The following is a 14,544-nucleotide window of genomic DNA, read 5'->3' as shown; positions in this document are numbered from 1 at the left end:
CTTTGCTGTTATAGCTTCATAAGCCACTATACTACTTCATGTTCCTTATATTATATTCCCAAAGTACTTTTGGTCCCTCAAAAGAGTCCACTAGTTGTCGACTTACAACTATAATGGAGCCTGCCAATATAGTCAGAAGTCATTTCAGTTGTTAAGTAAGAAGCCCGTGTGATCACCTCACTCAATGACCACTGTCCTGGCCCTCTAAGATGCAATTACTAAGTGACCATGTGCATTAGATTTAAATTAGATTTTTCGCTGATCAATACACAACTCTATATTCTACAATTTTTAGTAGAGATTGTATCCAGTGATACAATCTACAAATATAGCTGTTACCTACAATTCTACAATTTTTAGCAGAGATTGTATCTTTTACCCATGCCAGCACTTGCCCTGTAGTATCTTAATCTGCTTCATTATATATTCCTGGCTGTGTATAGTACTAGATTAAATATCGTCTTCATAAAGTCAAGTTTGAATTCCAATGTCTTCACTGACATTTCCATGTAGTTTTCTTGGCAACAATGCAGAATTAGTTTTCTATTGCCTTCTTTCATTCCATGCAAACATATTTGCTAAGTGTTTATAGCATATACATACATTCTGTTTCCTGTCTTAGGTTGAAATCCTATCTAGGACATGAGAGAATATCTTTGGCTATCCAAGCTTCAGCACATACCAGAATGATGGGAAATTGCAATTTGCCTTGCCATAGTTTGGAACCCAGTTTATTAATTCAGATAATAGATCACTTCACCATGTGTTTGATTTAAACAGATTGTACTGATGCCATTGGAAATCACTTAAAATTTCTACAGTGTTTTAAGCTTATCCTAAGTAAATGAAATTTAATCAATTTTTTGTGAGAAATGGTGACTAAAATTATGTGTAACATGCAGTACTGTGTATTCCCCTAGAAACCATAATATTTCATAATGATATTAGCAATGACTTATAAAAGAGGAGCCAAAGAAATACAGGTGTATAAATATTTATACATTTATAGATGTATTTGTTTATTCTTTTATGTCTGTTTTAGCAGTTTATATGGTGAGCCTTCAGGCAGGAAACCTGCAAAGTGTCAGGATTAGGACATTTTCAATAAATAATGCACTGTTTAAGATTTGTTTAGTTTATTGTTATAAATTGTTTATTAAATTCATATAGTGTCCTAATCCATAGGGATTGTTATCAATTAACAGCTATAAGAACCAGCATACATGATAATAATTTAAATGCCTGTGATAAGCAAGATAATTAAATTCAAAGTAAAAAAATAGAACAATGTATATATAAAAATCTATACATTGTCATCTTACTCTCCAGATATTGTCTGGAAGAGCTTCAAAGGCAATCAAAGAGAGATCTACTGTTAAAGCTTGACCAGGTAGTCGGTGAAACCATCTGTCAGTTCACTCAAAAACTCCACTAAATACCTGTTGGCGATAGTTAGTATTGTCTGAGCCAGGAACTGATCTGACTTGAACAAAGCACTAGATATCATACCTTCCATGTCCAAGTAAGAAAACAGGTATTTCTAGGCAAAAGGCAAGGTCCAGCATCTGTCCTGCTGCTTGGATGTGCCAGGACAGAAATTACGTGGAAGAGACAGATGGTTGTCATGGAGGCCACAAACTCCTGAGCAAAACATCCAATTATATTCTGTTCCAACCATACCAATATTCTAAAATCAGCATTCGCAACAACTACAAAAAATAACACTTATTAGCATTCTTTTTTTCTTAAAAAGTTATAGAACATGAATAAAGGAATTGATGATGGAGGTGAATATACTGTGGTATTGATATTTGGTATATGTAGCACTTTCTCCTCTTATGTTCTTACAATATGCCAATGAGGTAGTTTCCTAGTTTCTTGTCTGACAGTTTTCTATCTCCCAGTGTATCGTATTCTCAATGGTATTGCATGATACCACATTATAAATTAATGGGGCCAGATCAGAGCAGGACCACACTAATTAATATCCATTTATTATGCTGGATTGTAATTTGTGCAGTTGTAGTTTAACATCTCTGGAAATACAAGGCTAGATAAGTCTAAATCATGCATCAAAAGATTTGGAGGGTAGACATTGTCCCAAGAAAGCTGAAACTGGGTCAAGTTCAGGTAAAGATTTAAAAATACATATGAATTAATTAACAAACTATTAGGTAATCTAGTTAAATATATCTCTTTACTTTGAGCCATTAGTCATATCCAGTGACATCATTTCTGTCTAACACCGATGACACAAAGAAATCCACAGCTGATAAAAATAAATTTGATATTTGGTGGGAGTGTTTTTCCCACCAAAGCAGTGCCAGTGATCAAGGTGGAGTCTTAGACAATGTCAAACTCAGACGTTGTTACAATTTAACATTTATTGCTTTTTTCCATTGCTATGTTAAATTAACAATAATATCAATACAAACCAACTTATGCGGCGTGGTAGCGCAATGGTTATAATGCATTATTTCAGGCTACTTCAGACAATTGCCAGAAGTTCAATTCTCACCAGCTCAGGGTTGATTCAGACTTCCATCTTTCCAAGGTTGGTAAAATGAGGACCCAGATTGTTGGGGACAATATGCTGAACTCTGTAAACTGCTTAGAGAGAGCTGTAAAGCACTATAAAATGGTATATAAGCCTAAGTGCTATTGCTAAGCTTAATCTACAACCTTAAATATCTTTTGTGAGATAAATGTGATTCATAGTAAGCTACTGGGGTGAAAAAATAGACAGTTGAACCTTGATTATTAAAGAAAAAGTTCACAACCAGCTTTAAAATTGACAGTAAATATATTGGTGGATAACTATTGTCTTTAAGCATCAATTAATAAATTAACAAGAAAGACATTAAAGACTGGCACTTGGTGGCATGTTAATGAAGGTCCTGAGAAAGATATGATGTTTCTATACCAAAACCGATCAGAATTGGCAATTTTTTTTTAATGATGACTTTTTAATGATGACTTTTTAATGATCTATTAATATGGAAGTAAGAATTGGACTTTGGAAAAGTAAATCTTCAAGATAAGAATCTATGGCGGACTAGACGTCCCTGAAGGAGTGGAGACAGCATTGCAGTAAAGTTCAGCAGTCATATGGTGAATTCTGGCCACCACTATCTTTCCAGATAAAAAAGAGATTGTGAGATTGCCCATTTGCACTCCAAACTGCTGCAGGAAATGAGGTTTTCATGATTGACTCATGAATTGAACTGCTGGGAGTTGAAGATTTTCAATCAAGTTCACAGCTTTAATGTAGCCTAATGTATTGAAAGATGAGGGTGGCATTGGGAAATGAGGAAATGATATGTTGCCTAGGAACAATTAATCAAGAAAAGGGGAAGTCCCAAGGACTTAATGGTTGGAGAAAAAACTTTGGAAGAACCCATCCTAATGGATTAGATCAGTGGTTCCCAAAGTGGGCGGTACCGCCCCCTGGGGGGCGGTGGGATGCCTTAGGGGGTGCTAAGAGGCAAGGGGGCCAGCAGGGGGGTGCTAAGAGGCAGCAGGGGGGCATTTGAGGCCCTGCAGGGTCACCCCCTTGACTGTTGCACTGCTCTGGAGCCGGCGCCTCGAATGCGGCAGCTCCGATGCACCGATTGTAATGGACTCCAGGAGGAGGAGGAGAGGATGGAGTAAAGTGCACTAAATTTGAGTGTGCTGCACAGGTGCTGCAAGAGCAGCGAACAGCCATGGAGCTGGCTGTGGTGGGGCCTGGAGGGTGTGCACGAGAGGAGAAGGAGGGGAGAGGGAGGAAGGAAGCCTCCGCCATGGCTTGCGCTCATTCCTCAGCCAACCTGGATTTCCAAAAACTCGCCAAGAAGAAAGAAAAGAAGCTTCTCGCTTTCTCAGAAAGTCCTGCGTGCTCTACTCAGGGCTCTTCGCTATCCTTTTTTCTTCCTTCCTTTTGGAAATCCAGGCTAGCTGAGGAATGAGCAGAAGCTGCGGTGCAGGCTTCCGTCCTCCCCCTCTCGTTCTTCAGCCAGCTCAGATTTCAAAAGGAAGAAAGAAAAGGGGACAGTGAAGAGCCCCAAGGAGAGCACGAAGGGCTTTCCGAGAGAGTGAGAAGAGACACAGACAGGGAGCAAGAGAGAGCGAGTTACACACACAGAGAGAGAGAGAGATACAAAGGGAGGGAGAGAGATTTGGCTCAATTCAGCTCTGTCTGCTCCCCTCTCTCTGTCTTTGCCCAGTTTTGCAAGGATTCAGCAGCGATCTAAGGCAGCAACCTCGTAGCACTGTGAGGTAACAGCCTGACGGTCACTCCTTTTGGAATGCAAGGTTTATTTTTGTATCTTTCCAGAGACAGAAAGAACATGGCCAAATTTCCTTACAGTTATTCCCTGAGTGTGGGAGTTTGGAAGGCGGGGTGGGAGTGGGGGAGAAGGAGGGAGGAAGAGGCATAGAGAGAGAGAAAGAGAGAGAGTTAGAGGAGAGAGAGAGAAGGAGAGGGAGAGAGAGAGAACGAGAGATGAGAAGGAGAAAGGAGGGACGGGGAGATAGAGGGAGAAAGATAGAGATGGGAGAGGGAGGAGAGAGAGAGAGAGAGAGCAACTTGTTCCCCATAGAAAACACAGAAAACCACAAACCTGGGGGGGGGGTCATGTGACTCAGTGGGAGTGACATTGAGTTGCCACACCCACCCATGTCTTGGGGCTCCCGAGTTTTGTTTTCTGTGGGAAACAGGTCCAAATGGCTCTTTGAGTGTTTAAGGTTGCAGATCCCTGACCTAGGGGGAGGCAGAGGAAGGGGGGCTTTGACCACAAGCCCAATATCCAGGATCCTGCTCAGCCAAGCCCGCCCCTCTTTGTAGTTGCCGTGCCTGACAGCAAGTTCACAGGGTGCTCCTCCTGCCAGGGATCAGCCTCCCAAGCTGCCCCCCCGTCAGGGCACTTACGTCGTAGAGGGTGGTGCTGTTCCCTCCTTCCTGGAGCAGGGCAAGGTTGAGGAAGCCCAGAGCAGGCAGCTTTGCTCTACTTTTGCAATGTGCCACCGCTGCATTCGACACGCCGGCTCCGCAGGCTCACCCCATTGAGTCCCTTGCATCTCTCCGGTGCAACAGTCAATGGGGTGAGCCTGCGGTGCTGGTGCCTTGAATGCCCCCTGCCGCCTCTTAGCGCCCCCAAGGGGGCTGGCAGAGGGGCGCTAAAAGGTGGCAGGGGGGCGTTTGAGGCACCGGCACTGCAGGCTCACCCCATTGACTGTTGCACTGCTCCGGAACCGGCGTCTCGAATGTGGTGATGGCAGCTTTGCCTTACTTTCCCAAAGTGCCGCCACTGTCACGTTCTGTCTGTCTGTCTGTCTGTCTGTCCATCCATCCATCCATCCAAAAGGTCTGTCTGTCTGTCTGCCTTCCTGCCTACCTACCTATCTGCCTGCCTGTCTTTCTGTCTACCTACCAATGTCTACCTACCTACCTACTTATCTACCTATCTACCTACCTAGCTATCCATAAATCCATCCAAAAGTTCTGTCTGTCTGTCTTCCTGCCTGCCTGCCTACCTATCTATCTACCAATATATCTATCTACTACCTACCTACCTATCCATCCCTCCATCCATCCATCCAAAAGGTCTGTCTGTCTTCCTGCCTGCTTGCCTGCCTGCCTGCCTGCCTGCCTACCTACCTACCTACCTACCTACCTGTCTCCTGTCTCTCTCTGTCTCTCTCTCCATCTCCATCCATCCATCCATCCATCCAGAGAGAGAGAGAGAGGGAGGGAGGGAGGAGGGAGAGAGAGAGAGAGAGAGAGAGAGAGAGAGAGAGAGAGAGAGAGAGAGAGAGAGAGAGACCTGATGCATCAGATTGAAATGAGGCCTAGCTTAGACTGAGGCCCTTTTCCACATTGAAACATCTTTGCCAACACATTGAAACATCTTTGGCTTCTATTAAAGATCTTATGGACGAAACATGGTCAAGACTATCAGGAAGCTCTCACATTTTGTTGAGGCTTTAAACAGGATCCATTGGACCAGATCTCCACCCTAAAAAATTACTTTTCCCCAATGTTTTAAAGTGCCAATTCTGAAGAAGGCAAAACCAAAATGTACTGCTAAATTACAAGGAGAACACACACATACACACACACACACACACACACACACACACTCACACTCCCTTCTAACCCTGCTGGAGCAGGTGATTGGACTAGAATAGATATCTCATTATCTTTCTCCTGCCTCCCTACCTCCTTCTTTATTTCTTTTTCTTTCTGTCCCTTCCTTCCATCCCCCCTGTCTTCATCTGTCCTTTTTTCTTTCTTTCCCTTTTCTCTTTCTTTTCTTCCTTCTCTTTTTCTCTCTCTCTTTCTTTTCTCTCTCACTCTTTCCCTCTCTCAGGCTCACCCCATTGACTTGGTGCACTGCTTTGCTCGGACTTGCTTTGGCAAGTCCTTCCGGTGCAGTGGGCTCAATGGGGTGGACCTGCGGGCCTGGCACCTAAAACACGGCAGTGGTGGCACGTTTGAAATGTCGAGCAAAGCCAGAAGTTGGTAATTTTTGCTGCAAAGAATAACAAAAGCTTCTGGGTTGTGCACAAGAAAGGACACATATGTCAAGGCAATTCAGCAACATAAAATAAAGAAATAAAAATAAAACAAATCAACAAGAATCGGCAAAGCATCTCTGATTAGATTTTATTCACTACTAGAATCTAATCAGAGATCCTTTGCCAATTCTAATCTAATGACCTGCTCCAGCAGGGTTAGAAGGGAGTGTGTGTGTGTATGTGTGTGCATGGCTGTCAAAACTCCCAAAACAGGTCAAGTAGCTCTGGGGAGGCCAGTCATAAATTAGAACACTTTTCTAAACAACTAACCAGTGAGGTTAAGTGAGGACCACTTGTATTTGGTTTGCCACTCACGTGGCCACGCCCACCCAGTCACATGACCAGCAAGCCACACCCTCAAATTAGGCCACGCCCACAGAAATTTAAATCCCACCCCTGGGTGGGGGGGCACCGAGGATGAGTTTATAGCACAAAGGGGGCGGTGGACTGAAAAAGTTTGGGAACCACTGGATGAGATGGTTAAACATGGTGGTGATGGTAATAGTGAGTCTTCAGACTTGAAACATTCTATTAATGTACCCTTACAATAAATATAAATAAATTACAAAAAATCTAGTTCACCTAGTCATGTTTCCTGTCTGGTTTAGCTGAGAGAGTTGACATCGATATGGACAAAAGGTTCACAAAGACTCACTTTCTTAACCTTTTTCAAATGTACTGGTAATTAATTTATAGCTAAATAGAGATATTTTGACTGGCAGGATAAGAGAATTGCACATAATGGGTTAATATACTTTTTTGGACTAAAAAGGAAAAGAGGATTTTAAAGTCTTCAAAGTTCTTACAGTTCAACAAGAAAGTTCAAAACAGATAAAAGGAATAATTATTTTGAAAAGTAATTTTGTGATGGAAGTGCTGTTGAGGAAATTGGAATTAAAATACACAAATGAACTGGACTTTCATGGGAATATTCTTTTTACTATTAAAGAATCAAACAATTAATGCATTATACAAAGGTAATATGAATGAGGCACTGAGGCTGATTATAACTAGAGATTTTGATTTGAAACAAAAATATTAAGGGCACTGGAAGACATGATAGAAAAAAATAAAAGTTTTGCTTTTTATTCTTTTCCTTGCAACTGAGACACTTTCACTTTGAATAACAATGTTAGTATGGCCACCATCAGAAAAGCAGCAAATACAGGAGAGGAATGAAGGATTGCTAGAACAATTTGCAAAGAGAAGAATTACACCATCAGGATTTACTTCATAAAAAGTTTAAGAAATTGTGCACTAAATTATCTGAATAACTTGATACTAAATTGACTAAATCACTGGATACTATATTGAAAGCTTTTAAAAAATGGATGAAAGATGTAAAGATGAAAGAGGATAAGAAAGGGGAAGTTAAGAAAAAAAATCTCTGTAAAACTAATGTCTAGAGATGTGAGCAAATTAATGATAAAGTGAAAATTTTGGAGAGTAAGAAGTGTAATATATTAGTGAATGATATATTAATTTGAATGATATATATTATTTAATATTTATTATGTGTTTTGACATTTAATAACATGTAAGATTTATTAAACATATTAAAATTAAATGTACTTAGCTAGAATACATTCCCTGTGCAAGGTAATGTGCTTTCTGAGGAAGAATTGAGAGAGAAACATTACTATATTCCAATCAGATTCACACAAGGCAAGGGAGTAATCATTAAGATCTGTCAAGTGTCTTTAAAAAGAATCCTTACTAATGTTTTTGTAGCTGTCAGTTTTACAGTGCCCACATTTAAAAAGTAATGTCAATGTGCACTTTTAGTCTTTTAAGAACATTTTTCTTTAGCAGTGAAGATTTTTATAGAATTCAAAAATGTGCTCTATACTGATTGTGGGTTGTATGAACATGGTTTTTCAACTAAAGCTGTTAGTCATTGGCACAAGTGCCTTTCCTTTGAATAAAATTAAGTGGTATCATTTCCAACCCAGTTTATAAAAGGCTTAACTTGCAATTCATGTGACACTTACTTTGAAGCAGTATCTTCGAAGTCTCACTGAATTTTCAAAGACTAATTTTCTGGAATTTCTGATAACCCATTTTAAGATTCACTGAAGGAACTTCTGCTAAATGTGTGAAAAATGCTTTGTAAGGCACCTTTTATATTAGATTATTTAGTTTACTTTTAAATATGTTTTAAATTCCTTAATCCTTTATCAAGACATGTTTTATTAGCACAGTATGAATACTGTATGTAAATGCTTATATTATATTGCATTTTTATTTATACTTGAGCATAAAATCATTTGTATAAATTAATTATTGATGGTGTCCTTAGTTTATTGCAAAAATTATTACAAGTGCATCTCAAATATTGCTGATGAGAAATCCCATGAAATGGTTGCATTATTTGAATCTGCACTATACAGAGTGATATTTCTATGGGAAATAGGGTAATTAGTTCCACAGAAATAGGCAATGAAAAACTTTAAACATAATTTTCATATGTTTATTAATGAAATATAACAAAAGTTTAAAAGAATATATATAAAATTTAATTTTTTAGCAAATTGCAGAGTGGTTATAGAAAGCAAAATAAAAACAAAAAAAAATCTACGTATAATTCTTAAAAGTAAGCTTACTGTACACTGACAAAAACTTCTTCATCACCTAATTCAGGATGTGCTAATAAGATCATTATGTAGTCTATATCCTGCAGTTAACTTTATGTGGCTTTGGTGATTTTTTATTGCAGTGTAATGGATTATGACCAACAATACTATCAATAAATATTTAAAATAAGTAAATTACGTGAACAAAGGACAAGCTGGAAGATAAACCCACATCCAAACTATACCTGTTATCTCATGCATTCTGTTACCATTCTTCAAAATGAGATTCTTCTTTTTTGAGCTTACCTCAAATAGAACCTTCCATTTCCCATTCTGCTTACATGACAACCAGTGTCTAAAACCACAACTGCACATATAGTAACTTAAACGCAATCTAGCAATATCAGAACTTGGGCTTATATTAAACATGACCAAATATCAATTTATAATTTGCACTAAATAGAATATTGCTCTATTTGAAACCACATTAAGCGCAACCTACCTATTTAAGTTTGGGGGTTAATATTTAAACTTGTACATTAAACAACAAAAAACAAACTGTATTTTCCTATTTTATTTCTAGTTTTGAACATCGGTGAGGGTGGATTCTGGGAAGGCAGTATTCGGGGACATATTGGATGGTTTCCTGCAGAATGCGTTGAGGAAGTGCAATATAAGCCAAATGAAAGTAAACCAGGTGAGTTGGTGCAATTCAAGAGTAAGCTATGCTTACAATTTTTCATAAGGAAGTACATGAGTGTTTGCTGAACTAGAAATTACTCTAAAAAAAGAGTTATAGATTTTTTTTAAACTGTAGATTTATGTTATGATGCAGATATTTCTTTAGAAGTATGTGAAATCAGTAAAAAAAACAACTTAAATGTATATACAATTTGATGTTTTGCTTAAAAATAATTACAGATGATTTTTTTAAAATATTCATTTTTTGTTGAATATGCATTTAAATCTGTGATGAGCAATGAGATGACCTCCAAATGCATTCTAGAGCACGTTCTAGAATTGACCAAGATATATGGATGGCATCAGTCTGCCAAATTCTTGCTTATGCCTTTAATGCCTATTTTAGTCCCACCTCATTTTAATCAAGACAAGAATAATCTCACATTAAGAAGTTTCTCTTTCATTATATTCACTTATTTAAGATGAGACTGAAACCAAGGAATAAGTTGAGGATTACCTATACAAGGTGTAGCTATTTCCCCACCAGAAAAAAATATTCTAAAGGTTTGAATAATAAATAAAGTTCTTTCTCTTGGCTGAAACAGCCTTGCACTCTATATCCTAGGCTAGTTTAGGTACGGCAACAAATACCCTTTTTACATTTGCAAATATATAGTAATATTTCTGATGTATCTTATAAAACTAGAATTCCCAAAACTCAGAAAAGCTTTTACTTTAGGCATGTTGTAATGCTTTTTCTTTGCTATTTTTGCAGAGAAACTGTAGGAAGTTCGTATATTTTAAATGACCATGTTTAACAGATTTAACAGATAATCAGAGTTGGAAGGGAACTTGTAGGTCATCTAGTCCAACCCCCCCACCCAAGTGGGAGACCCTACACCATTTCTGACAAATGGCAGTCCAGTCTCTTCTGGAAAATCTCAACTGATGGTGCTCCCACAACTTCCAAGGGCAAGCTGTTCCATTGGTTGATTGTTCTTACTGTCAGAAAGTTTCTCCTTATTTCCAGGTTAAATCTTTCCTTCCATCCATTATTCCTTGTCTGACCTACAGGCGCTTTAGAAAATAGCTTGACCCCTTCCTCCCTGTGGCAGCCCCTCAAATATTGGAAGACCGCTATCATGTCTCCCTGGTCCTACTCTTTACTAGACTAGCCAAGCCCAGTTCCTGCAACTGTTCGTTGTATGTTTTAGCCTCCAGTCCCTTAATCACCCTGGTTGCTCTTCTCTGTACTTTTTCTAGAGCCTCAACATCTTTTTTATAATGTGGTGACCAAAACTGGATGCAGTACTCTAGGTGTGGTCTTACTAAGGCTTTATAGAGTGGTATTAGTACTTCCCTTGATCTTGATTGTATCCCTCTGTTAATACCATTTATGATTGCATTAGCTTTTCTGGCTGCTGCTGCATACTGCTGGCTCATATTTAGCTGGTTGTCCACTAAGACTCCAAGATCCCTCTCACAGTTACTGCTATTGAGCCTAGTTTCACCCAGTCTATATGTGTACTTTTGTTTTTTCTTGCCTAAGTGTAGGACTTTACTTTTCTCTACAGTTAATTTCATTTTATTAGATATGGCCCAGTGTTCTAGTCTGTCAAGATCCATCTGGATCTTGAGCCTATCTTCTTGGGTGTTAGCTATTCCTGCCAGCTTAGTATCATCTGCAAATTTGGTAAGTTCCCCTTCTATTCCCTCATCTAAGTCGTTAATGAAGATATTGAAGAGTACTGGGCCTAAGATGGAACCTTGTGGCACCCCACTGCTTACTTCCCTCCATGTAGACTTAGACCCATTAAGGACTACTCATTGAGTACGGTTTGCCCAGCCAGTTGCAAGTCCATCTAGTGGTGGTGCTATCTATTCCACTTTTTTCTAGCTTACTAAGAAGTAGGTTGTGGTCTACTTTGTCAAATGCCTTGCTGAAATCTAAATATATTATGTCCATAGTATTTTGCTGGTCTACTAATGTAGTCACTGTGTTGAAGAATGAAATAAGATTGGTTTGGCATGATCTGTTTTTAACAAACCCATGCTGACTGCTAGTTATTACTTTACTTGTTTCTAGATGTTGGCAGAACTGTTTTTTTATTATCTTTTCCAGTATCTTCCCAGGTATTGATGTTAGGCTGATTGGTCTATAGTTTCCTGGGTCTGTTTCTTTTCCTTTTTTGAAGATGGGAACCACATCAGCTCTTTTCCAGTCCTCTGGTAGTTCCCTGGTGCTCCAGGATTTTTGAAAGATATGGTGCAGTGGTTCTGAGATGACCTCTGCCAGCTCCTTTAAAACTCTGGGATGTAATCCATCAGGCCCCGGGGATTTGTTTTCATCAAGATCAGACAGGTGTTCTCTTACTAGTTTTTTTGCTTATTTTAATTTTTATTTCTGTTCTGTCTTTTACAGTTATGTTTTTGGTGGGTTGAGCTATAGTTTCTTTTTGCTTGAAGACGGATGCAAAGAATGAGTTAAGCAGTTCTGCTTTCTCTCTGTTGCTTGTTACTTCCTTGCCATCTTCTCTCTTTAGTGGACCGACTGTTTCCTTGATTTTTTTCTTGTTATTTATATTTTGGTAGTAACTTTTTTATTATCTTTGACTTTTGTTGCAAGTCTTTGTTCGTTCTGAGCCTTTGCTCTCCTGACTTCGTCTTTGCAGATTCTGGCTATCTGCTGATATTCTGCCTTAGTTGTATGTCCTTCTTTCCATTTTTTTGTACTTGTCCTTTTTTTCTTTCAATTTGCCAGAGAGATCTTTGTGCAGCCATGCTGGTTTCTTCTTGGATTTCTTGTTCTTCATTCTTTTCTTTCTTTAATGTTCATTTGATAGAGACATTCAAAGTGCTCTTATTTCCTCAATACTGTATTCAGGAGATTGCCAGATTGCATAGTTGAATCCCGTCTATTTATTACTTTTGGAGTATAATTTGTTCACCACATATGAAGTCATCCTATTAAAAGTTGCTGTATGAAAAATTCATCAAGAATTGACCACTGGCAAGAACTAGTAGATGAGAGGATCTCTGTTTTTCAGTACTATTTTATTGTTGGTTTTGTTACTTTCATACATATATACATATACATACATACATACATACATACACACATACACACACACACACACACACACACACATATATATATACATATACATACATACATATACATATATACATACATACATACATACGTGTGTGTGTGTGTTGTCTAAATATCTACATCACATATTTTATATTTCATTGATTTGATTATTAATATTATTGGAAGGGCCAGAATTCTGTGTTTATGTCCACTTGTGCTGGTCTATGGTTGAAATAAAGATTTTGATTTATTATAATACTAGCATTAAGTGTCCTAGTTGGGCAAAATGATGGGCTACAAACAGAGTAAATATATAAGATAAAATACCTTATAATAGAAGATAAGATTTTTATTATTCAGTAACAGTGATTTCACAGGTGATAGTATTCATAATCCTTGTTCTTCTATTTATCTGTTAAGGAGAGAAGGACCTTTGGCATAGCTGCCAAAATTTCATTTGATTGATCGTGCTGAGAAGCATCTGCCTGCAAACACTCTCAAGATATATTGGGTTCCTAATTAAGATATTAAAGTTATACTTTGACAAGTTACAAAAATTTAGCTGTGGCCCTGATCAGAACTAAACATACAGTAGGTGTCTTCATTAGTATTATTGTACCCCTTGCACTGAGGCAGCAATAATTATGCCTTGAAATATTGAAATCTTGCTTTGTAAGGGAAACATGCTGTATAATAGTGAAGTACCAACAGTGTACTTCACAATGAATTCCTTTGGATTCATCAGGAAAGTTTAGTGTAGCCATCTGAAGTGTACCTCAGTTGCTTTTTAAGGCTGGTTGAAAAGGAACCTGTTAGATCAGGAGAATGTAATGTAATAGAAGTGAAGTACTCTTAGTAAGTTCAACTGTCATAAATACATGCCAGCTGTCAATCATTTGAATTTTGATCACATAACTGGGAATGTTTCAATTGCCATAAGTATGAAAACCAATCATAAGTCTCATTTTTCAGTGCTGCTGTAACTTCAGTCACTAAGCAAATGATTGTAAGTCAAGGACTACCAGTATTCTCATAATACCAGATATTCATTGATTCTATCAAGCAGTTTTATGACATTTTCCGTTTACTCTGACTAGAAAGTGCTGTTGGGAGACATATTACATCTTAATATGGACTTAATATATAGTTAGAAACTGGGAAACTCCAAATTCAAGTCTTACTGTATCTGGGTGACCTTGGGCTAGTCACTCTCTCTCATCTCAACTCACCTCACAAGGTTGTTGTTGTAGGAAAAATAGGAAAAGGAAGGTGTGTTAGATATGTTTCCTGCCTTGAGTTATTTGTAAAAATAATAAAAGTGGGATACAAATAAATAAAAAATATTTTCCAAGACCACCACCCAATACAAAATATTTTCCAAGACCACCACCATTTTAGATCAAATTATACTTGTAATGTTAATGCCTACTCTTCCAGTTTAGAGATTAACATTTAAAGTTCTCCTGCTAATCTACATTGGCTACCTTCCTCATTCTTAGTGCCAGATAAATTATGAACAAGATCCTGTTCCAGGCTAGATCTTTTAGGAAACTTATCCATTTTTCTGTTTTTTTAAGAATTTAATTTAAAAACAATCTTATTAAGCAGTTAGTATTTTAATGTGGATTAACCATAAGG

At 38.1% G+C, this 14,544-nt stretch overlaps 1 protein-coding gene across 9 annotated transcripts in view; it reads left to right on the top strand.

Moving 5' to 3' along the window:
- The window catches only part of SHANK2 (SH3 and multiple ankyrin repeat domains 2), a 381,276-nt gene that overhangs the window by 151,551 nt on the left and 215,181 nt on the right, over positions 1-14,544 (top strand). For all 9 annotated transcript variants that reach the window (XM_087951165.1, XM_026664726.2, XM_087951160.1 and 6 more), the window contains one exon: positions 9,715-9,828. In XM_087951165.1, the coding sequence (XP_087807291.1) occupies positions 9,715-9,828 (114 nt within the window). The remainder of the gene's footprint in view (positions 1-9,714; positions 9,829-14,544) is intronic.

This window comes from Notechis scutatus, chromosome 1 (genome assembly GCF_049901735.1).
Source record: "Notechis scutatus isolate UNSWTSFEM ecotype Mainland chromosome 1, rNotScu1.2, whole genome shotgun sequence".
Classification (NCBI taxonomy): domain Eukaryota; kingdom Metazoa; phylum Chordata; class Lepidosauria; order Squamata; family Elapidae; genus Notechis; species Notechis scutatus.
Note: the sequence above shows the minus strand (reverse complement) of the source record. Positions and strands in the feature narration are given on the sequence as shown.